This window comes from Choloepus didactylus, chromosome 1 (genome assembly GCF_015220235.1).
Source record: "Choloepus didactylus isolate mChoDid1 chromosome 1, mChoDid1.pri, whole genome shotgun sequence".
NCBI lineage: Eukaryota > Metazoa > Chordata > Mammalia > Pilosa > Megalonychidae > Choloepus > Choloepus didactylus.
The window spans coordinates 91,815,403-91,842,469 of NC_051307.1; the positions used below are offsets into that span (position 1 = coordinate 91,815,403).

Sequence of the window (27,067 nt, forward strand, 5' to 3'; positions counted from 1 at the left end):
CTGAGTTGCTGGCTTGGCTCCTCTCCGCCCAAGCCACTCTCTAAATCCCGCCCGGGGATGACCACTGTTCCTGTTTTGCTACTATGTGAGCAGACAACATAAATAGATACGTGTGTGTGTGTGCACGTGTACGTGTGTGTATGTGTGTGAATCATTGCCAGCACCAGTAAATTACCACAGCATACAAGTAACACTGCCAAAGATTCTACTCAGACATATATTTTGAGTTAAGCTCAATCACTCAATGTACTGGATAAGCTCATTAATGCCTGAGAACAGTGGGTTTAAGAAGATACATTTTTAGAACATTTTGTGCATACTCCTTTTCGTTCCATCCTTTCTTGGCTTGGTAACTCTCTCCCTATTCTTTCCGATGTGTCCTCCCTGCAGCCCTGATTCTCACTGGCTTTTCTATGCCTTCAAAGTACTTTTCTCTCTCCCTTTTTATTTTTTCTATCAAATTTCTATTTTAAGACACCCAGAATTTACATTTCTAATTCTCTTGAGTTTTCCCTTTGTTTAAGTAAATGCCACAGAAGTCTGCTTCTGTCGTGTAAGTTTCTCCTTGGATGATATTTTTAAAAATAACATTTTTGAGAATCATGGCATTTTCCCACTGAGTTAGACTCCATATTTAGTAATGGGGATTGCTTTGGGGCAATGCCGGAGCTTTTCTGTTAACCTTTTCTTTATTCTGATACGTGACATCTCAGTATCATAAATGGATTCTCTCTCTTCCAAAGATGCTGCTGCTGATGGTGCCACCATTTCTTGGAAGGAAAATTTTGATTCAGCTTATACAGAGCTGAATGAAATTGGAAGGTAATGGAGCAGTTTTCTATTGCTTGGTTCGTGAACACTTAACGACATCACATCAAAATAATGACTTGATTGTTATGCTTTCTGTTAGTAAATACATTCTCTCTATAATAAGAAAAAACTAGAATATTTATGTGTATTCTTATTGTTCTTTTTCTAACTTCTAAACTGGGTACTTCACTCATCAATGTTCAGCTTTTTTTTTTTAGCCACCAAAGTTTGGATCTGTGGTATTTTTGTTATCATTCAGTTCTAAGTAATTTTGAGTTTTCAACTATGATTTTTATTTGACTCACGTGAAATAGAAAGATGTTTTAAATTTTCCAAAGGTCTGAGATTTCTTAAAATTATCTGATACTGATTTCTGACAATTGCATTGTCCTCAGAGGCCTTGGTCTATATGATAATGAGTCTTCGATTTTTGTTGAGACTTACTTTATGACTAGTACATGGTCAATTTTTTAAATAAAAAGTTCTATGTGTTCTTGAGAAGAATGTATAGTCACTAATTTTGGGATACAGGTCTCTAAATATGCCCACCTGCCAAGCACATTCATTGTTTTATGGGTATTTCTAGTCTAATATCCCTCCCTTTTCTCCTCTCTCACCACCTTCCTGTCTGTCTGCTGTCTGTCTGTCTCTCTCTCTTTCTCTGTGCATTTTGGTTAAAGAACATTTAGTGTGTTCTCAAAAATAAAAAGAATGAAACTGTGACTTTTAATAGAATAATGAAAAAAATCTATCACCTGTATCATAAAATACTTGAAAGAAAAGGAACATGCATTGACCTCCAGGTAGTGTGGGTGAGAGAATGTGGGTGGATCTGGCAAGTCACTCACCCATCCTGGATGAATAAATAAATGGTCCATCGCACCTAGGAATGATGGGCCATTAGTACCATCTCCATCTCTGACATCTCTCAGTGAAGCTTACAATTTCCTAAGAGGTTGTAGAGAGAGCCAACACATTTGTTATTCCAGTTTCTTAGACAGGAGTCGCAATGTCTTCGCTACCTTTCATTAGAGTGTATTTCATCAAAAACAAACTCTACTTAGTTATTTTTTGTGTCTTGTCAAACAGAGATTTAAAAAAAGGCCACAGTAAGTTTATGCAATGATGCTGATAATGGCTACTGAGTCTCTATAGTGTTCCAGATACTATACGAACATTATTTAGTAGAACTCTTACAGCACTGTGAAGTAGTGTTTGAGTAGGCTTCTTGTAGAGGAAACTCAGGCTCAGGGGGGTTAAATACCTGTCTCAAGAGCCCATAAATGCTAAGCGTAGAGCCAGGATTCAAACTCTAGGCTAATTGACTATAAGCCTGTGCTGTGTTTACCACAGTATGTTGTTTCTTGTCATAGCAGTTATGGTAAAACAAACAAACAAACAAAACAAGCTCTAGACAGTATATCTAATTTTTCTCCATTATATCTAAATTTGTGAAGCTATGATCCCAAGGATGAGCAAATTAAATCTCCAGCTGGTTCTAAATGACACTGTTTCCATCACCTGGAAGCACCATTTAATTCCTCCTCCCAGACATGCATTTGCTGTTGATAGCTATAGGCTAAGGCAAATTTTATCTAGAAGAAATGGATATTCTGATATTTTTCGAAGGGGAGACCAATTGTTGGATCTGATCAAAGCTATCAACGTTTTTTTAAAAAAAGTCCAACTTCCAACAACCTGCAACTCTCACTCTCCCAAGTATAGACTTTATGTTTTCAAAAGATTTTTTCAGAAGATCTTTAAAAATTGCTATACATTAACAGAGTGGAAATAAAACATGTAGAGACGGACATGAGACACACAAAAGTTGCCATGCCAGGGCCATAGAAGTTAGTCAACTTTCTCCATCATATACCTCCTAAACCTAGAATTCTGGGCCTATAGGACTATCTTGTTAAAAATAGCTCTCCAGTAATTAAGGATTATAAAAACCATAATGCAAGGAGAAACATCTTCACTCCTACAGCTCATACTTAGAAGAAAAGAGCACTTGAGCATGACATATTTAACTGGAAATAAAATATATAGACACTGTTGCAGTTTTAAGAAGCCAAAGAGTTATTCCCTGGAAGGGCAGACTGGTTACCAGATGGGATCCAAAAAGGTAGCAGTACCAGATCTCTAAGCAAGGATGGCAGGTTGAACATGGGCATCTACTCTTATTCCCTCCTGATACTTCACTAAAACTACAGGAAAGGCATTTTTTTAAAAATCAGGCATAAACCTTAATGGTGGAAGATTAGAAGATGAGACAACAACAATAAAATGTTAGAAGCAGAAAATCAGATGAGTGACAAATGACCTAGGAGACCTGGGAAAATCTAATGCAAGTCAACCATGTGGTTATTTGAGAGTCAATAGAACTTTTTCAGCAAAATTTCCCAAAGGCTCAGGCACTGACAGGATCAAGTATATCTGAAGGCAAAAGTAAAGAGGATTCTAAAGTTGGAAGGATTGGCTGAAAGTCTGTTGCAGAAGAAGTTGTGGCTCTGATCTTTTCTAGCTTCAGACAACTGTTTGAGTGTCTTTCCCCACCCAGGAAAATACTGAAGATTTATTCTATGGAAAGTGTAAAACAGAACATCTCTGTTTTGGAGGACACCAGACACAGTTGAGAGCAGCCAAACCATACTGAAAATGGGTATTAGGTGAATAAATGCATGCTAGATACTGAGAACCCCAGCTTCTTACCCATCTGGCCTCTAGATGCCACCCTCTAGGCAGAAAGTTGGAGGGTCTTTCTCTAAGGAATCTAACCAGCCCAAGAGGGAAAACTTGAAGATATGGACTTAGGAGCCTTCCCAACTAAACAGTCCCAATAGATCACCCTCCAGTAAAGATCAAGTTGACAAGCTCCACCCTCATGCTCAGAGCTTCCAAACAGCTTTATAACCCCAGCTTTTAAAATTAGCAAATTTCCAGTACCAGCCAAGATGGTGTCAGTCCAGTGAAGCCTTTCTCTCCCACTGATTACAACTAGAATCCCTGGACAGAAATCCCTGAGGGTTCTGAAAAATAAATAACAGGGGGAGTGGGGAGGGATTGAAGATTGGAGAATGACCAATACAGTACAATGAGTTTTCTGGTTGTTCTTGTTGGTTTTCTTCCTTTATGTCTTGGCTTTGACCTAAGGGTGGGCCAATTAGGGAAGTGTGTGGCAGACACAGAGAGAAAAAACTCCAAAAGAAACTCATCTTTCTTGCCAAAAGACTGGGAAATAGGATCTCTGTTAGCTGGAGAGAACAGAGGAATCCCCATTAATTTTTTCTCTCTCATTTCTTTCACTCTTCACCCCAAGGACATTCAGAAATACATGATGATGTAGGAGGCTAAAACTCAGGGAATCCCATAATTCTGGCTAGAGGAATCAGGAAAAGAGACCCATGGGAGCCAAAGAATGTGAGGGAAATTTCAGTGAGGAAGTAGCTAAGGAAGAGGAGCCCCAAATTCTGTGTATGAAAACACACAAATCCTGGGCTGTTTCCAAGTTGTGCCTGCACAGGACACACCCAAAGAAGCATAAAGGCTTTGAGAACTGAACTATGACATAAACCATTGATCAAGTCCTAAAGTGATCTTTGAATGCCACTCACAAAGGGCAGACATAATAGCATAAAAAAGACAGTTTGCAAACTGAACTGAAAGAGAATGAGACAGAGTTTGCCGTCCAACCTTACTGCATACTGAAATATATAAACAAACAAAAAGTTAACAGTGTTCAGAGGATTTTAACAAGATGAGAGTCTCACACCATAATATTCAAAATGTACAGAATACAATCCAAAATTACTCAACATATCAAAAATCAGGAATCTGACAAATTCTTAAGGGAAAAGAGACTCAATAGATGACAGCTCTGAAATGACCCAGATGGTGAAATTATCAGACATAGACTTTAATGCAGCTAGTACATGAGGTAAAGGTGAACACCCTTGAGATGAATGGAAAGATACAAGTTCTCAGAGAGAAACAGAAGTTATTTTTTAATGCATCTTCCATTGTGAAATTCAACATATACACAGAACAGTAACAACCCTCCATGTACAATTAGAACTTATTTTTTAAATTGAAATTTTATAACTAAAGAATACAATATCTGAAATTTAAAAATTCACTGAATGGGCTCAATAGCAGATGGACATGAAAGAGGAATCAGTGAACTTGAATAGAGGGAAAAATATTTTTTTAAAATTGAACACAGTCTCAGGGACATCATCTAAAGGGCTAACATTCATGTCACTAGAATTCCTGAGGGAGAGGGAAAGGGAAATAAGGGCTGTAAATGTCCCAAATTTGGTGAAAGACATACATTTATAGAGAAGCTCAGTGATCCCTGAACAGGATAAGCTCCAGACACATTATAATGAAATTTCTGAAAACAAAGATTAAAAAACCTTGAAAGCAGCAGGAGAAAAAACAACACAATACATTTAGGGGGAACAATGATTTGAATTACCGCAGATTTTTCATCAGAAACCATGGAAGCTAGAAGTCAGTAAAAAACCTCTTTAAAGTATGAAAGTAAACTTCTGTCAACTCAGAATTCTAAATCCAGCAAAAATGTCCTTGAGGAGCGAGGGTGAAATAACGAGTCAACAACAAAGAATTTCTGAACACTTGAGGAAAGCCTCTTTAAGATGAAATAGAGACTTCTGGGACGATGGTGGAGGTGAGGCAGAACAGGCTTCTCCTCCACGAAAGTAACTAGAAAGGGGCCAGAGGACACCAGGTACCACGGTTTCAGGGTGTGACTGGCCATAGAGGGTCCGTCACAGTATGTGGAGGGGACACCGACAAAACTGGAATAAAGTCAGCAGCAGATCAGGGGACATGGTGAGTGTGTTCCCATCAGTCAGCCTCCCAGCCAGCAGCAGCAAAACCTCTGCCAGGCAAGAGACTGAGCAGCAGCTCTCCATTCCCCTGCACCTACCTTGACAGTTTGCTGGGGGGTGATCTTCCACAGCCAGACAGCAGGGAGCTCCTGAGAGGGAACCCGGAAGGCAGCATTTCCCCCACAGAAGTCCTGGGTGGGGGTGTGTGTGCAACAGTGAGAAGTGGGGAAGGGAGAGGTGCCATACCAGTGATCAGGAGCCCTTCCCACACCCCAGAGACTCACAGCACACGGCAGGCAAGCATTGGGCAGGCAGGGACCATGTTCCATCAGTGGGGTGCCCTTGATCTGACTCCCTGCCTGCCTGCTCAGGGCCCTCATCTCAGCCCCAGGAAAGGAATTCCCCAGTGCACACAGAGATCCAGTGAACTGATTGGTTCCCCAACAGGTGTGGGCTCTGCCCACCACACAGGAGAAGTTCAGGGAAGACATACTTGAAAGTGCCATCTGCTGGTAGGTTAGGAAAACTGCACTCCAGCAAGCTGTGTGTCAAGAGTGCCACCTGATGGTAGGATTGGGAAACTGCACTGCAGCAAACCAAATTATATATAAATGCTTATATAATTCTGCACTTTGCAAAATAACCCTATCAAGATAAGAAAATGCCCCAAAGCCAACAGAAAAATTACAAAGCACTTGAAGGATCTAGAAGATATGGACAAGCTAAATGAACAAATTAAAAAGCTGCAAGAGACACAAAATTTCAAGCAATTAAAGAAGTACAAACAACCCTCCAAAACAACTTCAGTGATATGGTTAAAGACATAAAGGAAATCAAGAAGACTCTACAAGAACATAAAGAAGAATTTGAAAGAGTAAATAAAAATATAGCAGACCTTAAGGAAATAAAAGACACAATGGCTCAAATCAAAAATATACTAGAGACACACAATAGCAGATTTGAAGAGGCAGAAGAAAGGATAAGTGAACTTGAGGACAACATAACTGAATGTGCACACACTAAAGAACATATGGGGAAGAAAATGAAAAAATTTGAAATGGATCTCAGAGAAATGATGGCCAACATGAGGCTAACAAATACAAGAATCATTGGTGTCCCAAAAGGAGAAAAGAAGGGTGAAGTGCTAGGAAAAGCGTTTCAAGACATAGTTGAGGAAAACTTCCCAAACCTTCTAAATGACATGAATATGCAAATCAAATATGCCCCATGAACTCCAAATAGAATAAATCCAAATAAACCTATTCCGAGACATATACTGATTAGATTGTCAAATGCTGAAGAGGAGAAACTTCTGAAAGCAGCAAGAGAGAAGCAATTCACCACATACAAGGGAAATAACACAAGACTAAGTACTGACTGCTCAGCAGGCACCATGGAGGTGAGAAGGCAGTGGTATGACATATTTCAGATTCTGAAAGGGAGAAATTGCCAACCAAGAATTCTTTATCCAGCAAAGCTCTCCAAAATTGAGAGAGAGTTTAAAATTTTCACAAACAAATGCTGAGAGAATTTATTAACAAGAGACCTGCCCCACCAGAAATACTAAAGGGGACTCTACCAGCTGAGAAAAAAAGAAAGGAGAGAGAGGTCTGGAGAGGAGCATAGAACTGAAGAATTATTAGTATCCGTAACTTAAAGAAAGAGGGAGGGAAAAAAAAGATCTAACAACTAAAAACCAAAGGATAAGATGACTGGTTCAAGAACTCCCTTCACAGTAATAATTTTGAATGTGAATGGATTAAACTCTCCAGTTAAAAGATACAGATTGGTAGAAAGGATTAAAAAATATCACCCATCACTATGCTCTTTAAGAGACTCATCTTAGATCCTGTGACACAAAGAGACTGAAAGTGAAAGTATGGAAAAAATATTATACACAAACTGCAATAAAAAAACCTGGTGTAGTTATATTAATATTGGACAAAATAGACTTTAAATGCAAAGATGTCATAAGAGACAAAGAAGGACACTATAAGTTAATAAAAGGGATAATTCACCAAGAGGAAATAACAATTATAAATGTTTATGCTCCCAATCAAGGAGCTCCAAAATACACGAGGCGAACATTGGCTAAACTGAAGGGAGCAATAGACGTGTCTACAATAATAGTGGGAGACTTCAATACACCACTATCTTCTATAGATAGAACAACTAAACAGAGGACCAATAAGGGAATTTGAGAACCTAAAAAAATATGATATATGAATTAGACTTAACAGACATATGTAAACTTTTACATCCCAAAATACCAGGATATGCATTCTTCTCTAGTTCCCATGGAACATTTTCCAGGATAGATCATATGTTGGGGCACAAAACCAGTCTTAATAAATTTAAAAAGATTGAAATTATTCAAAGCACATTCTCTGACCACTGTGGAATGCAACTAGAAATCAATAACCACCAAAGAACCATATCTTTCACAAATATATGGAGGTTAAACAACACACTCCTAAACAACCAGTGGGTCAAAGAAGAAATTGCAAAAGAAATTGGTAAATATCTGAATATGAATGAAAATAAGAACATATCAAAACCTATGGGATGCAGCAAAGGCAGTACTGAGAGGGGAATTTATAGCTCTAAATGCATATATCAAAAAGCAAGGAAGAGCTAAAACTAAAGACCTAACTGAACAATTGAAGAGGCTAGAGAACAATTAGCTCTGAAGAGGCTAGAGAACAATTAACAAAGTAACTCTAAAGCAAGTACATGAAAAGAAATAACAAAGATTAAAGCAGAAATAAATGAGCTGGAGAACAAAAACAAACAAATAAACAAAAAACAGTAGAGACAAAAAGTTTGTACTTTGAGGAAATCAACAAGATTGGCAAACTTAGCTAGACAGACAAAGAAAAAAAGAGAGAGGACCCAAATAAACAGAATCAGAAATGAGAAGGGGATAATTACTACAGATCCCAAAGAAATAAAAAAAAATCATGAGGATACTGTGAACAACTGTATGCCAACAAGCTAACGTGGAAACACGTTAACAACCTAGACTGACCCAAGAAAAGCAGAAGACCCCAACAAACCAGTCACAAGCAAAGAGATCTGTCAGTTATCAAAAAATTTATCTACAAATAAAAGCCCAGGGCCAGGTGGCTTCACAGGGGAATTTAACCAAACTTTTCAAAAAGAATTGACACCATCCTGCTCAAACTCTTTCAAAAAATTGAAGAAAAAGGAACACTACGTAACTCATTTTATGAAGTTAATATCACTCTGTTACCAAAGCCAGATAGACACTACCAAAAAGGAAAACTATAGGCCAGTCTCCCTAATGAATATAGATGCAAACATCCTAAACAAAATACTTGCAAATCGAATACAAAGACACGTTGAAAGAATTATACACCACAACCAAGTGGGGTTCGTTCCTGGAATGCAAGGGTGGTTCAACATAAGAAAATCAATTAAAGTAATTGAACATATTAACAAATCAAAAGGGAAAAATCAAATGATCATCTCAATAGACACTAAAAAAGCATTTGACAAAATTCAACATCCCTTTTTGATAACAACAAGTTAAAAGATAGGAATTGAAGGAACCTTCCTCAGTATAATAAAGGGCATATATGAAAAACCCACAGCCTGCATGATGCTCAATGGTGAGAGGCCGAAAGCCTTCTCTGGAAGATTGGGAATGAGACAAGGATGCTCTCTATTATTCAACATTGTGCGAGAAGTTCTAGCCATAGCAATTTGCCAAGACAAAGATATAAAAGGTATCCAATGTGGCCCTCTCTCTCTGGCTAAGCCAACTTGAAAGGTGAAATCACTGCCCTCCCCCCTACGTGGGACCAGACACCCAGGGGAGTGAATCTCCCTGGCAACGTGGAATATGACTCCCGGAGAGGAATGTAGACCCGGCATCGTGGGATGGAGAACATCTTCTTGACCAAAAGGGGGATGTGAAAGGAAATGAAATAAGCTTCAGTGGCAGAGAGATTCCAAAACGAGCCGAGAGATCACTCTGGTGGGCACTCTTACGCACACTTTAGACAACCTTTTTTAGGTTCTAAAGAATTGGGGTAGCTGGTGGTGGATACCTGAAACTATTAAACTACAACCCAGAACCCATGAATCTCGAAGACAGTTGTATAAAAATGTAGCTTATGAGGGGTGAAAATGGGATTGGGAATGCCATAAGGACCAAACTCCACTTTGTCTAGTTTATGGATGGATGTGTAGAAAAGTAGGGGAAGGAAACAAACAGACAAAGGTACCCAGTGTTCTTTTTTACTCCAATTGCTCTTTTTCACTCTAATTATTATTCTTGTTATTTCTGTGTGTGTGCTAATGAAGGTGTCAGGGATTGATTTAGGTGATGAATGTACAACTATGTAATGGTACTGTAAACAATCGAAAGTACAATTTGTTTTGTATGACTGCGTGGTATGTGAATATATCTCAATAAAATGATGATTAAAAAAAAAAAAAAAAAAAAGGTATCCAAATTGGAAAGGAAGAAGTAAAACTGTCATTATTTGCAGATGATATGATCTTATATTTAAATAATCCTGAGAATTCGACCACAAAGCTACTTGAACCAATAAACAAATGCAGCAGAGTGGCAGGATAGAAGATTAATGCACGTAAGTCGGTAATGTTCCTATACACTAGTAATGACCTAACTGAAGAGGCAATCCAAAAAAACATTCCATTCACGTGAGCAACTAAAAAAAATCAAGTACCTAGGAATAAAATTAACCAAGGACATAAAAGACTTCTACACAGAAAATTACAAAATTTTACTAAAAGAAATAAAAAAGAACCTACATAGGTGCAAAAATATTCCATGCTCATGGATAGGGAGACTAAATATTGTTAAAATGTCAATTCTACCCAAATGATCTACAGATTCAATGCAATCACAATGAAATTCCAACAACCTATTTGCAGACTTGGAAAAGCTAGTTATCAAATTTATTTGGAAGGGAAAGGGGACTTGAATTGCCAAAAACATCCTAAAAAAGAACCAAGTTGGAGGACTTACACATCCAGACTTTGGAGCCTACTAGAAATTTACATGGTATTGGAAATTTAAAACATCATGGTATTGGCATAAAGATAGACATATTGATCATTGTAATCAAATTGAGAGTTTGGAAGTAGACCCCCTGATATTTGGTCAACTGATTTTTGATAAGGCCCCCAGGTTCACTGAACTGGGACAGAACAGTCTCTTCAATAATTGGGGCTGGGAGAATTGGCTAGCCATAACAAAAGAATGAAAGAGGACCCCTATTTCACACCCTATACAAAAACTAACTCAAAGTGGATCAAAGACCTCAATATAAGAGACAGTATCATAAAACTCCTAGAAGATAATGTAGGGAAATATCTTCAAGACTGAGTATTAGGAGGTCGCTTCTTAGACCTTACACCTAAAGCACAATCAACAACAACAAAAAAAACAGATAAATGGGAACTCCTCAAAATCAAAAGTCTCTGTACATCAAAGGAATTTGTCAAAAAGGTAAAGATGCAGCCAACAGAATGGGAGAAAATATTCGGAAACCATGTATCTGATAAGAGACTGATATCTTGCATATATAAAGAAATCCTACAACTCAATGACAATAGTACAAACAGCCTAATTATAAAATGGGCAAATGATATGAAAGGACATTTCTCCTAAGAGGAAATACAAATGGTTAAAAAACACACAAAAAAATGTTCATCTTCACTAGCCATTAGGGAGATGCAAATCAAGACCACAATGAGATATCATCTCACACCAATAAGAATGGCTGCCATCAAACAAACAGGAAACTACAAATGCTGGAGAGGATGTGGAGAAATTGGAACTCTTATTCACTGCTGGTGGGACTGTATAATCATACAGCCACTCTGGAAGACAGTTTGGCAGTTTCTCAGAAAACTAGATATTGAATTATTCTATGATCTAGCTATTCCACTTCTTGATCTATACCCAGAATATCTGAAAGCAGTGACATGAACAGACATTTGTACACTGATGTTCGCAGCGACATTGTTCACAATTGCCAAGAGATGGAAACAATACAAGTGTCCTTCAACAGATGAGTAGATAAACAAAATGTGGTATATACATACCATGGAATACTATGCAGTAGTAAGAAGCAACACAGTCCCAAAACATATGGCTACATGGATGAACCTTGAAGATATAATTCTGAATGAAATGAATCAGACACAGAAAGAGTTATTGTATGTTAGGACTTCTGTGAACTAACTGAACAATGTAAAATCAATGTCTTATAATGTAGAATATTGGAGACCTAGAAATAGATGCTAGCTAGTGAGTGGGAATGATAATCTAATATGTTCAGATATGTTAATGAGGGTGACTTCAAAGGTATGGGAATGGATAGGGGTGATGATTGTTTGTTAATGGGATTATAAGTATGAGAGCTGTATTGAAGGTGAAAGGATTGAAAAGGGTAGTTTAAAGGCATGTTTCCCACAGATCAGCACCACAAATATAGATAGGTGCTTGCATGATATGCTTCTAAGGTATGACACTAGCACAGTGACTTGACAACAGAAGGGTATATGGGAAAAATCTACCCATTGCATACTAGGGGCTATAGTTAATAGGAAAACCTTACTAGTACCACACAAATGCTAGGGACAAATAATTAAGGGCTGACAAGAGCTACAAGATGTTTTGGGTCATGAGAATTGTTTAAAATGGAGAGTGATGAAGATTGTACAACTAAGTGATGACAACGTGAGATATGGATGGATTATCATAGACATAACATATGCTGTGTGAACTTAGGAACCCACTACTTTAGAAGTTAAGCCCTCAATCTTGAGGCTTGCTTGGGTGAATCTTATGGTTGTGAGGGGAGGCTAATCCTACCTATAATTATAAATGAGAATCCCCTCCAGAGAACCTCTTTTGTTGCTCAAATGTGGACTTTGTCTGTATAAGCCTAACTCTGCAAATAAATTCATCACCCTCCCCCCGATGTGGGACAGGGCCCCCCAGATGAATGAGCCTTCCTGGCAATGTGGGACATGGATTCTGGAAATGAGCCTGACTCAATCGAAGGATTGAGAATGCCTTTTTTGACCAAAAGGGGGAAAAGAAAGGCAACAAAGTAAGGTTTTAGTGATTAAAAGAATTCAAATAGAGTCAAGAAGCTGTACTGGAGGTTACTCCTATGCAAGCTTCACCTAGATATGCCAGATGACCACGATATGATAAGCTCAAGTCAACATGAGTCCCCAAAACCTTAAAGAATACCCAGATCCCTATCTGAGACTCTATAAAAGTTTCACTCACTAAGTTTATTCTTCAGAAGCTTAAATCCTTCAGAGAACTCCTATGCCAGCTAAGTCCCAAAACCCAGAGGCAAGATGTCCTCTTCAAGAACATCAATTAGATGTGTCCCCTTTCTTCATAAAGTTGACACCCCTTCTCACCATGAACAGGTTAGGGTGGTCATTGCTTAGACATCCTTGAAGATCAGGAAAGTGATTAAAGTAGAGGAAGGGTTAGCAACAGATGAGATGAAATTTAACAAAGGACTATGAATACTGAATCTTTATATAATTTTCTTTTTCTTAGTTGCTAGAGTATAAAAATAGCTAGAGGGAAAGAATTGAAATGGTGGAACCGTAACACATAGCATCCTTTGAAATTTGTTCTATAGCCACTTGTTAAATTGTAATTTGAAAGCTATACCTTTGTGTATATATGTTATATTTCACAGTAAGTAAATAATTGAAACTATGGTACTATAACCCATAACAAGTTATATGTTATGAGTTATAGTTAATTGGAAATTTCCTATGGATCTACTTGTTAAATCATACTTTGAAAGATATCACCTTTTTGTATATATGTTATATTTCACAATAAGGAAATAACTGAAACTTTGGAAATGTAACCTATAATATTCTTTGAAATTTGCTCTCTAACTACTTGTTGAATTGCACTTGGAAATTTATCACTTCTATGTATATATGTTATATTCTACAATAAAAAATATGATTAAGAAAAACAATGGATTCAGCCACACACACAAAAAAATGAGATAGAAAACAAATTTTAAAAATATAAAAGAGGAAACAGACTATGCAGCTGAAGGACACTTCAAAAAATAACTCTGATTAATAGCCTCAGAAAAATAAGAGATGATATTGTGGTTATGAAACAAGAACATGATACACAAAATAATTCAGAGAACAACAATGAGCACTTGGAAATGGAAACCTTCATAGAAGAGTGGGAAAATAGAGTTGAAGAAATTTCCCAGAAAGAAAAGGAAAAAGGAAAAGAGATGTAAAATACAACATGAAAAGAAAATTAGTGGACTAGACTAGAAAGTCTAATATCTGAAAAACAAAAATTCTGAAAAGAGAATGGAACAAAAAACAGAGAAGAGGGAATTTTTATAAAGTAAAATTTTCCCAGAATGAATAGACATGAATTTACCGGTTGAATAAGCACCATGAGTACCCAACCAAATGGATAACCTCACCAAGGTGCATAATTGTGAAATTTCACAATCCTGAGGAAAACAAAAAAAATCCTAAAGACTTTCAGGGAAGAAAAAATCACATACAAATGATTAGGAATCATAATGCTTTGGAAAACAATAACAATGTAAGTTAGAAGGCAATGGAATAATTTCTTCAAAATTCTGTACAAAAAAATTTTCCAACCTAGAATTATACCCAGCTAAACTTGATCAACTACAAAGAGAGAAAAAGCACATTTCAGTTAGTCTCAAATAACTTATTTCCCATGCACCCTTTGTCAGAAAGATTGAAGAATGCATTCTCCCATAAAAAAGAAAAGTAAGTATAGTTATTTGATGGGTCAACTGTTAATAGTACTTACATAGTTGTAATAATGTAACCACTGAATATTGATTACAGTATTATTCTGTAGGAAGGATGGGAGATGAGAAAGTTTGGTATGGGTTAGATCAGGGGAAGGAAAGAGAATAAAATTACATCTTCCATAGTGATATGTGAACACATAATAAGTAAAATTGAAAAATCGAGAAGTAGCCACACAAACCAGGCTATTTAAAGTCATGAAAGTAAATAGCAAAATAATTTGCTAAAATATACTAAACTGCTTTTAGAGGAGGAAAAATAAAGTGAAGTAGGAGGATGGGGTATTATTGTTTTCAATAACAAATCTTTTAAAACCAACTGACTTTTTAATGCAAATTTTATTGAGTTATATCCACACACCATATAACCTATCCAAAGTATACAATCACTGGCTCACGGTATCATCACATAGTTGTGCAATCATCACCACAATTGATTTTAGAAGGTTTTCATTACTCCAAAAATAAAAATAACAAATAGACATAAAAAAGAAAACTCAAAGCACCCTATACCCCTTATTCCCCACCCATAGTGTTGACTCCTAGTATTGGTGTGGTACATTTGTTACTGTTGATGAAAGAATATTAATGTATTGTTAACTATAGTCCATAGTTTGCAATAGGTACATTTTTCCCACATACCACTCTATTTTTAACTCTTTGTAAAAGTGTTGTACATTTCTTCTGGTTCATGAAAGAACATATTTATACTCATATTTATAGTAAATCACAGACATTATCCACAAAGTTCACTGTTATACATTCCCAAATTTTAACCTCTAGCTTTCCTTCTGGTGACATACATCACTCTAAACAACCCTTTCGATAGCATTCACAGACAGTTCAGCCCTATTACTTAAAATCCCAATAATGTGGTACTGTCATCTCCATGCATTTCCAGTAGTTTAAGTACAACCTAGTTAAAAATTCTGTACTTATTAGGCAACCACTCCCCTTTCTCTAGTCATATTCAATCTCTTGGTGACCTGTATTCTAAATTTTATGACTATGAGTTTACATATTATAATTAGTTCATATTAGTGAAATCATACAATATTTGTCCTTTTGCTCTTATTTCACTTAACATAATGTCCTTAAGGTTCATCCAGGTCATCATGTGCTTCAGAACTTCATTCCTTCTTACTGCTGAGTAATATGCCAACATATATATATACAAACACACATACATACATATATAAATATAAATACACACACACCCCACATTTGGTTTATCCATTCATCAGTAGATAGACACTTGGATTTGTTTCCATCTTTTGGGACATCGCTATGAACATCGGTGTGCAAATGTCTGTTTGTGTCCCTGCTTTCAGATCTTCTGGGTATATACTAAATAGCAGGATTGCCAGGTCGTAGGGTAACCCTGTATTTAGTTTTCTGAGGACCCACCAAACCATCTTTCACAGTGGCCCTACCATTTTACATTCCCACCAGCAGTGAATAAGTGTTCCTATTTCTCCACATCCTCTCCAACACTTGTAGTTGCTTGTTTGTTTAATAGCAGCTATTCTAATGGATGTGAGATGATCTCTCATTGTGGTTTTTTAATGCATTTTTTATTGTGAACTTTAACATATATACGTAACAGTGATAACTTTCAAAGTACGATCCAACAAGCAGCCAGAGAGCAAATCTGAAAGAATGCCATGGGTTACAACTCCACAATTTCAGTTATTTCCATTATTGTAAAATATAATACAGAAAGGTGTTAGCTTTCAAAGTACAGCTCTACAAGCAGTTAAGCAGGGAATTTCAAAAAATGTTACTCATTGTGATTTTGGTTTGCATTTTCCTAATAGCAAGTGAAGATGAGCATCTTTTCATGTGCTTTTTAATCATTTGTATATCCTCTTTGGAAAAACGTCTATCCATGTCTTTTGCCCATTTTATAATTGGGTTGTCTGTCTTTTTTACTGTTGAGTTGTAGGATTTCTTTGTGTGTACTGGATATCAAACTCTTATCAGATATGTTGTCTCCAGATATTTTCTCCCACTGAGATGGCTGTCTTTTCAACCTTTTGACAATGTCCTTTGAAGCACAGAAGTATTGAATTTTCAGAAGGTCCCATTTATCTATTTTTTTCCTTTGTTGCTTGTGCTTTGGGTGTAAAGTCTAAGAAGCTACCTCCTATCACTAGGTCTTGAAGATGTTTCCCTATATTTTCTTCCAGAAGTTTTAGGGTACTGGCTCTTATATTTAGTTCTTTGATACATTTTGAGTTGATTTTTGTATAGGGTCTGAGGCATGGGTCCTCTTTCATTTTTTTGGATATGGATATCCAGTTCTCCCAGCCCCATCTGTTGAAGAGACTGTTCTGTCCCAGTTGTGTGTATTTGGGAGCCTTGTCAAAAACAATTGACCATAGATCTGAGGGTCTATTTCTGAACTCTCAATTTGATTCCATTGATCAATATGTCTATCTTTATGCCAGTACCATGCTGTTTTGACCACTGTGGCTTTATAATATGCTTTAAAGACAGGAAGTATGAGTCCTCCCATATCATTCTTCTTTTTCAAAATTTTTTAGCTGTTTGAGGCCCCTTTCCCTTCCAAATAAATTTGATAAATAGCTTTTCTGATTCTGCAAATTAGGTTGTTGGAATTTTGATTGATATTGCATTGAATCTGTAGATCAATTTGGGCATAATTAACATCTTAATGACGTTTAAGCTCCCTGTACATGAACATGGAATATCTTTACACTTATTTAGGTCTTCTTTGATTTCTTTTAGCTATGTTTTGTAGTTTTCTGTGTAACAGGTCCTTTACATTCCTTGATATTTGATTCTTTTAGTTGTTGTGATGAATGGAATTTTTTTCTTAATTACCTCCTCGGATAGCTCATTACTAGTATATAGATTGTATCAGTGAGACCATAAAATATTTTTCCTTTTGTTTCTGGTTTATTTCACTCAGCATAATGTCCTCAAGGTTCATTCACCTCATTGCATGCCACAAGACTTCATGCCTTCCTGCAGCCATTCAATATTCTGTCACATGTATACACCAGAGTTTTCCCTTCCATTCTTCAGTTGATGTACCCTTAGGCCACCTCCATCCATTATAAATCATGAATACTGCTGCTATAAACACCAGTGTGCAAATGTCTATTTGTGTCCCTGCTTTCAGTTCTTCCAAGTACATACCTAATAATGGGGTTGCAGAATCATATGGCAACCCTATACTTAGCCTCCTGTGGAACCACCACACTGTTTCTGGCTTATTTAGCTCAACATAATGTCCTCAAGTTCCATCCATGTTGCTGCATGCATCTTTACTTTATTCCATCTTACAGTGTGTAATATTCCATCATATGTATATACAGCAGTTTGTTTATCCACTCATCCATTGATAGACATTTGGGCTGTTTCCATTTCTTGGCAATCATGAATAATGCCGCTATAAACATAGGTGTGCAAATGTCCTTTTGTGTCCCTGCTTTCCGTTCTTCCAAATACATACCTAGTAATGGGATTGCCGGATCACATGGCAATTCTATACTTAGCTTCCTGAGGAATGCCAAACTGCCTTCCAGAGCAACTGGACCATTCTACATTCCCACCAACAGTGAATATGTGTACCTCTTTCTCCACATCTTCCCCAGCACTTGTAGTTTTCTGATTTTCTGATAATGACCATTCTAGTAGGAGTGAGATGATGTCTCATTGTGGGTTTTGATTTGCATTTCCCTAATAGCTAGTGAAGTTTAGCATCGTTTCATATGTTTTTGAGCCATTTGTATTTCCTCTTTGGAAAAGTGTTTATCCATGTTTTTTGCCCATTTTTAAATTTGGCTTTTGTCTTTTTGTTGTTGTATTGTAGGATCTCTTTATATATTCTGGATATTAAACCTTTATCAGGTATGTGGTTTCCAAATATTCTCTTACATGGTGTAGGCTGTCTTTTCACTTTCTCAGCATAGTCCTTTGATGCTCAAAAGAGTTCAGTTTTGAGGTGATCCTATTTATCTATTTCTTCTTTCATTGCTTGTGCTTTGAGTGTAAGGTCTGGGAAACCACCTTCTACCACAAGATCTTTAAGATAATTCCCTACCTTTTCTTCTAAGAGTTTCATGGTCTTAGCTGTAATGTTTAGGTCTTTGATCCATTTTGAGTTAAGTTTTGTACAAGGTGTGGAATAGGGGTCTTCTTTCATTCTTTTGGTTATGGATATCCAGTTCTCCAAGCACCATTTGTTGAAGATGATGCTCTGTCCCAGTTGAGTCAACTTGACTGCCTTATCAAAAATCAATTGTCCATGGGTGAGAGGGTCCACTTCTGAACACTCGACTTGATTCCACTGGTCAGTACATCTGTGTTTAAGCTAGTACTGTGCTATTTTGACTACTGTAGCTTTGTAATATGCTTTAAGTCAGGTAGTGTGAGAACTCCCACTTCATTTTTCCTTCTCAAGAAAAATTATTTTCCTTCTCAAAAAATAGCTATTCAGGGCACACTGATATAAATTTGATAATTGGTTTTTCTATTTCTGCAAAGTATGTTGTTGGGATTTTAATTGATGTTGCATTGAATCTATAAATTAATTTGGATAGAATTGACACCTATATTTAGTCTTTCAATCCATGAAGATGATATGTCCTTCCATTTATTTATGTCTTCCTTGATTTCTTTTAGCAATGTTTTATAGTTTTCTGTGTATATCTTTTATGTCCTTGGTTAAATTTATTCCTAAATATTTGATTCTTTTGGTTGTTAATGGAATTTTTTTCTTGATTTTCTCCTCTGATTTCTCATTACTAGTATATAGAAATACTGTTGATTTTTGTGTGTTCATCTGGTGTCCTGCCACTTTGCTGAACTCATTTATTGGCTCAAGTAGCTTTGTTATAATTTTTTTCAGGATTTTCTAAATATAGGATCATGTCCTCTGCAAATAGTGAGAGTATTACCTCTTCCTTTCCAATTTGGATGCCTTTTATCTCTTTTTCTTGCCTAACTGCTCTAGCTAGAACTTCTAGCACAATATTGAGTAACAGTGGTGACAGTGGGCATCCTTGTCTTGTTCCTGATCTTAGAGGGAAAGCTTGCAAACTCTCACCGTTGAGTAGCATGTTAGCTGTGGATTTTTCATATATTCCCTATATCATACTGAGGAAGATTCCTTCAATTCCTATCTTTTAAAGTGTTTTTATCAAGAAAGGAAGCTGAATTTTGTCAAATGCCTTTTCTGTGTCAATTGAGATGATCATGTGGTTTTTCCCTTTAGATTTGTTAATGTGGTATATTACATTGATTAATTTTCTTGTGTTGAATCACCCTTGCATACCTGGAATAAAACCCATTTGGTCGTGGTGTATAATTCTTTTAATGTGCTGTTGAATACAATTTGCAAATACCTTGTTGAGTATTTTTGCATCTGCATTCATTAGAGAAATTGGTTTGTAGTTTTCTTTTCTTCTAGTAACTTTGTCAGCTTTGGTATTAGGGTGATGTTGGCTTCATAGAATGAGTTAGATAGTGTGCCCTCTTTTGCAAGTTTTTGGAAGAGTTTGAGCAGAAACGGTTTTAGTTATTCTTGGAATGTTTGATAAAATTCCCCATGAAGCCATCTGGTCCTGGGCTTTTCTTTGTATGGAGGTTTTTGATGATTGATTTAATCTCTTTATTAAAGAAATTGGTTGGTTTTCTTGAGGTCTTTTCTTTCTTCCTGAGTCATGGTAGGTTGTCTGTGTTTTTCTAAGAAATTGTCCATTTCATCTAAGTTGTCAAATTTGTTGACATACAATTGTTCATAGTATCCTCTTATCATCTTTTTATTTCTTCGGGGTCCATGGTAATGACCGCCCTCTCATGTCTGATTTTATTTATTTGCATCTTCTCTCTTTTTGGCTTTGTCAGTCTAGCTAAGGGTTTGTTGATTTTATTGATTTTCTCAAAGAACCAGCTTTTGGTTTTATTGATTCTTTCTATTGTTTTTTTTTTTCCATTTTATTTGTTTCTGCTCTAATCTTTGTTATTTCTTTCCTTCTGCTTGCTTTAGGGTTAGTTTGCTGTTCTTTCTGTAGTTTCTCCAGTTGTTCAGTTAGGTCTTTGATTTTAGCTATTCCTCCTTTTTAATGTAGGTGTTCAGGACTATAAATTTCCCTCTCAGCACTGCTTTTGCTGCATCCCATACATTTTGATATGTTGTGTTCTTGTTTTCCTTCATATCTAAATATTTACTGATTTCTCTAGCAATTTATTCTTTTACTCATTGATTGTTTAAGAACACATTGTTTAACCTCCATATATTTGTGAAATTTATAGTTCTCTGGTTATTTTTGATTTCCAGTTTCATTCCATTATGATCAGAGAAAGTGCTTTGTACAATTTCAATCTTTTTAAATTTATTAAGACCTGTTTGGTGCTCTAGCATTAAAAACACTCACCCCTATCTCAGTCGTAGTTTCTCTGCTTTTTTCATCCAGCTCTTCCTTATATGTTGCAGTGACCCTTCCCTGGTCTCCTGAGCCCCTGAACTGCTGCTTTGGACAGTTTTTACCTGTTTTTAGGTGTTTTCCGTGGGGGAGTGAGTTCTGCCTGTCCTTATTCCACCACCTTCCAAGAAGTCTCCCCACAACTGACTTTTTAAATAATGAAGATGGATAACCTTGATAAAAAAAATGTTTATTAAAAAGTAAGGTGGTAGTGTCTTGACATGACCACTAAGTTATAGAGATCTATCCTGAGCATTCAGTTATTTTCATGCCTCCAAAGAGCTCTGGAAGCAGTGATATCTATTAATCAAATTCACAAGAGACTGCTGGTAAAAACCAGAGTGGTAACTGATTGATTTTTGACGGAGAATAAAACTGCCAGTCTGACCAATTACTTGTTCACTGTGTCAAGAATTATGTCTGAGACACAAAAGGAGAGATATTGTATGTTACCACTTCTATAAATTCCCTGGAACATTGTAAAATCAATGTCTTATAATGTAGAATATTGGGGACCTGGTGATTGACAGAAGTTAGTGGAGGGGGAATTATAATCTAATATGTTCAGATATGTTAATGAGGGTGACTTCAAAGGTATGGGAATGGATTGGGGTGATGATTGTTTGTTAATGGGATTATAAGTATCAGAGCTGTACTGAAGTTGAATAGAATTGAAAGAGGTTGTTTAAAGGCATGTATTTCACAGATCAGCACTACAAACATAGATAGGTGTTTGCATGACATACTTCTAAGGTATGACACTAGCACAGAGAGTTGACAAGAGGATGCTATATGGGAAAAATCAACATATTGCACACTAGGGACTATAATTAATAGGAAAACCTTACTAGTACCACACAAATACTAGGGACAAATAATTAAGGGCTGAAAAGAGCTGCAAGGTGTTTTGGATCATGCAAATTGTTTAACATGGAAAGTGCTGATGATTGTACAACTAAGTGATGATAATGTGAGATATGGATGGATTATTGTGGACATAACATATGCTATGTGAAACTTAGGAGCCGACTACTTTTATAAGTCAAGCCCTCAATCTTGAGGCTTGCTCGGGTGAATCTTATGGTTATTAAGGAGAGGCTAAGCCCACCTATAATTTTGCATAGGCGTCACCTCCAGAGAACCTCTTTTGTTGCTCAAATGTGGACTTTGTCTGTCTAAGCCTAACTCTGCAAATAAATTCATCACCCTCCCCCCGACGTGGGACAGGAACCCCAAGATGAATGAGTCTTCCTGGCGATGTGGGACATGGATTCCGGGAATGAGTCTGACCCTGATATCGAGGGATTGAGAATGAATTTTTGACCAAAAAGGGGAAAAGAAAGGCAACAAATAAGGTTTCAGTGGCTAAGAGAATTCAAATGGAGTTAAGAAGCTGTCCTAGAGGTTACTCCTATGCAAGCTTCATCTAGATACGCGAAATGACTACAGTATGATAAGCCCAAGTCAACAGTAGTCCTGAAAACCTTAGAGAATACCTGGATCCCTATTGAAGAGTTTATAAAAATTTCACTCACTAAGTTTATTCCTCAGAAAATTAAATCCTCTAGAGAACTCCTATGCCAGCTAAGTCCCAAAACCCAGAGGCAATAGCCTCTTCAAAAACACCGACCAGATGTGCTCCTTTTCCCCATAATGTCGAAACCCCTTTTCAACATGAACAGATTAGGGTGGTCACTGCCTAGATAGCCCTGAAGATCGGGAAAGTGATTAAACTAGAAGAAGGGGTAGCAACAGACAAGATGGAATTTAACAGTGGATTATGAATACTTAATCTTTATTTAATTTTCTTCTTCTTCTTAGTTGCTAGAATAGCTAGAAGGAAAGAACTGAAATGGTGGAACTATAACCCATAATATCCTTTGAAATTTGTTCTATAGCTCCTTGATAAATTGTAATTTTTGAAAGTTATCACCTTTTTGTATATATGTTATATTTCACAATAAGGAAATAACTGAAACTATGGTACTATAACTCACAACACTTTCGGAAATTTCCTATATAACTACTTGTTAAATCACTCTTTGAAAGATATAACCTTTTTGCACACATGTTATATTTCACAGTAAGGAAAGAACTGTAATTGTGGAACTGTAACCTATAATATTCTTTGAAATTTGCTCTCTAACTGCTAGTTAAATTGCACTTGGAAACTTGTCACTTCTATGTATATATGTTATATTCAGCAATAAAAAATGATTAAAAAAAGAATGATGTCTGGTATATAATAGGCATTCAATTAATATTTGTTGAATATTTGATTTACTGATTATCACATTTCTTGCAGGCAAATCTATAATGGCAATAAATTATTTTCTGAAAGTTGTTCGGTGACCATGGGGCCAGGTCAAGGAGTCAGTGGGATGATCTTGTGGTGGTCCTGGTGCCTGATGCATGCACTTCTGTTAGAGGAAAGAACTGCTGTTCGTGCTTTTTACGCCTGTCCATGGTTTAGGGCTCCTGTGGACTCTGCTTTCCCTTTCTCTCACTCTCCCTTTCTCTGCTTCCATTGCTGACCAGTGCCTTCTAATTAGCTCTCATACTACCTTCCATACGGCTACAGCTGAATCTGGGAGCCATTCTGTCTATTGAAGGTGTGGTTAATTTTGCTAGGTGTGTTGGTTATATAGCATGGGGTTATATATTTAATGTCCCTGTCAATTACAGGTGTATACTGAAGTATTTATGTGTAAAATGACCTGATATCTGGATTTTTTTTTAAATACTCTAGAGAAAAAAGCAGGGGGTAGGAAAAGAATAGATGGGATTTTCAAAATGTTGATATTATTGAAGCTGGTTTCTGGGTGCATAGGAGATCCATTATACTATTCTCCTTACTTTTGTGTATATTTTTAAATTTCCATAATCAATGATAATTTATGTAAAATTAAATTTAAAAACACCTCTTTAAAAATGTTTTTAAACCTATCACATTGTGGAATTTCTCCTTTATTGTTATTACTGTTGTTACTGTGTTTTATAGAAATATATTCTGCTTACAAAAGAAAACTCAATCTGTGGTTGATGTTCAAAATGACAGAAATATATTGGCTTAAAAACGATATAAGCCAGCTCTTTGCATCTCAAAGAACTCTGAAATGCTAAAGAAGCAAAAATGGGCTTTCTGAATAATATTATAATTTAAAATATAGAATTAAAATTCCTAATAAAATCTTATTGACTGTTTCAGATGTAACTTTATACTTCGCTGGATAAAATGATACCCAGTTGACTCATGAATCTTGGCAAAATGGCTTCTCTCTTTTAATTTCCAGAGGCCGTTTCTCCATAGTAAAGAAGTGCATTCACAAAGCTACCCGCAAAGATGTTGCTGTGAAATTCATCAGCAAAAAAATGAAGAAGAAAGAGCAAGCTGCCCATGAGGCCGCCCTCCTTCAGCACCTGCAGCACCCCCAGTACATCACTCTCCACGACACCTATGAGTCCCCCACTTCCTACATCCTGATTTTAGAACTGTAAGTTCAGATGCCATTTCTCTAAAGTGGTCCCAGTTATTTATTTATTGCCCCGTTAATGAAAAAGATAGTGACATTTTATACAATGTTGTGTAGTTTACAAAGTACTGCATGTAACACACACTCTCCTCCTCTTACATGTATGTTATTCCCATTTTATAGATTAGAAAATCAGGTTTAAGAAAGGTGAAGTAAATAGGTCCTTAAAACCAGGAAATGGAGGAGCCATGGCTTGAATCCACATCTCTCTCACTCTAATTTTCATTTTCTTTCTATTGTGGACTCTTGGGCTGGGCAGGGAGTTAGGAAAAGCTTACTGGCAGTAGGTTTATTGATGGGGCAGAGTTGAAATGAAAGAGAGGGGTTTGTGCGTGGACCCACTGCCATAGTCTACCATCCAGGAAATTCCTGTGAGGATAGAACCTTACCTTCAGAACATTCCAGCCATTCTAGATTTTCTAGGAACTCAGGCAACCATATGCTTTGTCCCCAGGATAGAACAATAGAGGAATGAGGTCACATTCTCCTACCTACGACCCTAAGCAAAAACAGGGAGCATGCTCTATGGTTTAAGGAAATCTTACAGAGACTAAAGAGAACAGAGTCTTTTCAGAAGTACTGAGCCCTAGTGGAAATGTTATCATATGGGTGCTATTGAAGAGACAGACATTTTCACCAACGAGCAATGCTGAATATGGCTCCACATGAGTCCTTGGACAGAAGAGAAGCATCCTAAGCCATTCAACTGCCATTTTAGACTTGCTGATGTGTACTTGTTAGTCTAGGGCTGTATGTGTAACAGTATGTATTTGAAGAAGTAACTTATCATAAATACATTTATGATGAATAAAAGGAAGTGAATTTTAAGTCTCTCTGCATATATTTTTAAGTAGGTTGGAAAGAAACATGAGGAGACAAAACCAACATTGTTAGCACTTACAATCCTTTTGTGAAGCTTAACTTTACATTGCTGTGTATGGCTGGCAGATTATCATTTTGGACTTAACAAATAGACGTGCAAAAGCCTTTCAGGGCCTAACTGATTTATTGGGAGCTTCCTAACTCAAAAGGCATATTCTACTGACAGTGAATTATCCCATTTACAAATTATAGCATGTTATGCTGGAGTTCCAATAAAACATTTTATCACTTGCTATCAAGATGGTACAGCGGACCCAGAACCTTTGCCCCTTTAGACATGCTGATGCCTATACCATGGGAAGGTGTTGATTACCAGACACAACAGTACAATTGAAAAAAGCTGTTCTTGGAATGAAAGTCTGGGCTCAAATCCCAGCCTTGTGATTCAGGCAGTATATTTAGCTTCCTGACCTCAGCGTCCTCACCTATGAAGTCTTAAGTATTATCCCCACATCCCAGAGATGTTGTGGGGATTAAAGTAGTTGAATACAGGATTGAACTAGTTTAGCAAACACTTACTGAGCACTCACTATGTGCCAACCACCACACAGACCTGGGGCCAGGTGGGGGAACAAGGATGAGCAGATATAATTTCTGCTTGAGGAGGTAGAAACTAATGAGGAAGAACAATAGATAAACAGACAATTTTAATATACCATGGTAAGTGGTGAAAAAAAAAGTACATGTGTTGCTGTGAGAACATAGAAAGGTGCTTGGTTGGACTCGAGCTTCAGGGAAAATTTGTGGAGAAGGCAGTGCCTGAGTTACCTAAACCCGGGTTAGCCTCTGACTGGGGATCTCCCTTTGGTGGCCATCAGAACTGCTGGTAGAGGTTTTCCAGGAGACTGAGATTCTGATTCACTAGTCTAGGGTGGGGCCTTGGCATCTGCATGATCCCAAAACTCTAGAAATGAACTTGGTGATTGAGACTTTCCAGTCCAGACACAGTGCTGCTGTTACTTTCTTCTTTAGGCATTCCAAGAGATTCAGGAAAATGACTCTAATGAGCCCAATCCTACTCCACTCTACTCTACTCTTACTGCTCCCACCCCACTCCCAGCCAGGATCAGAGGGAGGAAAAAGAAGGGTTTTATAGGTCCTAGCCTTTGCAAAGCACAATAATAGACCAGTGGGAATGAATGAGCCAGAGACAAGAATGTAAACTTGACCAGGGGAGTTTCAGCTCTGGTTGAAAGTAGTCTCTGACCCTGGCCTAAACTCCTCTACCTGAACATTTCATGGGATGTACCTTTAATAGACCAATGCATAGTAAAGAACAGCCACCTGACATTCAGTCACTCCATGACATAAGAGGGCAGAGGGTACTGGAAAATAGCTCTCATTTATTGAACACTCATGTATGCTACAAATTATGCTTAAAAGCCTCATTGTCTCACTTGATTCTTGCCCAAACCTCATAATGAAGTCGGTGGTGGTGGCAGTAGTAGTAGTAGTAGTAGTAGTAGTGGTATTCCCATTTTAAAATGAAGAATCTGAAATGCAATGTTTCAATGACCTGCCCCAAGCTCCACAGCAGAGCCAGGATTCAAATCTGGGTCTGGTTGGCACCACTTACCATGTTCTTGATCACAGGCTTTAAGATTGGAAAGACACCCAAAAGGCAAAGTGTTTTAAAAAGGGGCCAAAGATACCAAGGACACTGCCTGCCT

General features: G+C 37.1%; 1 protein-coding gene across 10 annotated transcripts in view; it reads left to right on the top strand.

The window, feature by feature from the left end:
- The window catches only part of KALRN (kalirin RhoGEF kinase), a 749,960-nt gene that overhangs the window by 714,920 nt on the left and 7,973 nt on the right, over window positions 1-27,067 (top strand). For all 10 annotated transcript variants that reach the window (XM_037837128.1, XM_037837181.1, XM_037837192.1 and 7 more), the window contains 2 exons: window positions 744-822; window positions 24,276-24,476. In XM_037837128.1, coding sequence (XP_037693056.1) covers window positions 744-822; window positions 24,276-24,476 — 280 coding nt within the window. The remainder of the gene's footprint in view (window positions 1-743; window positions 823-24,275; window positions 24,477-27,067) is intronic.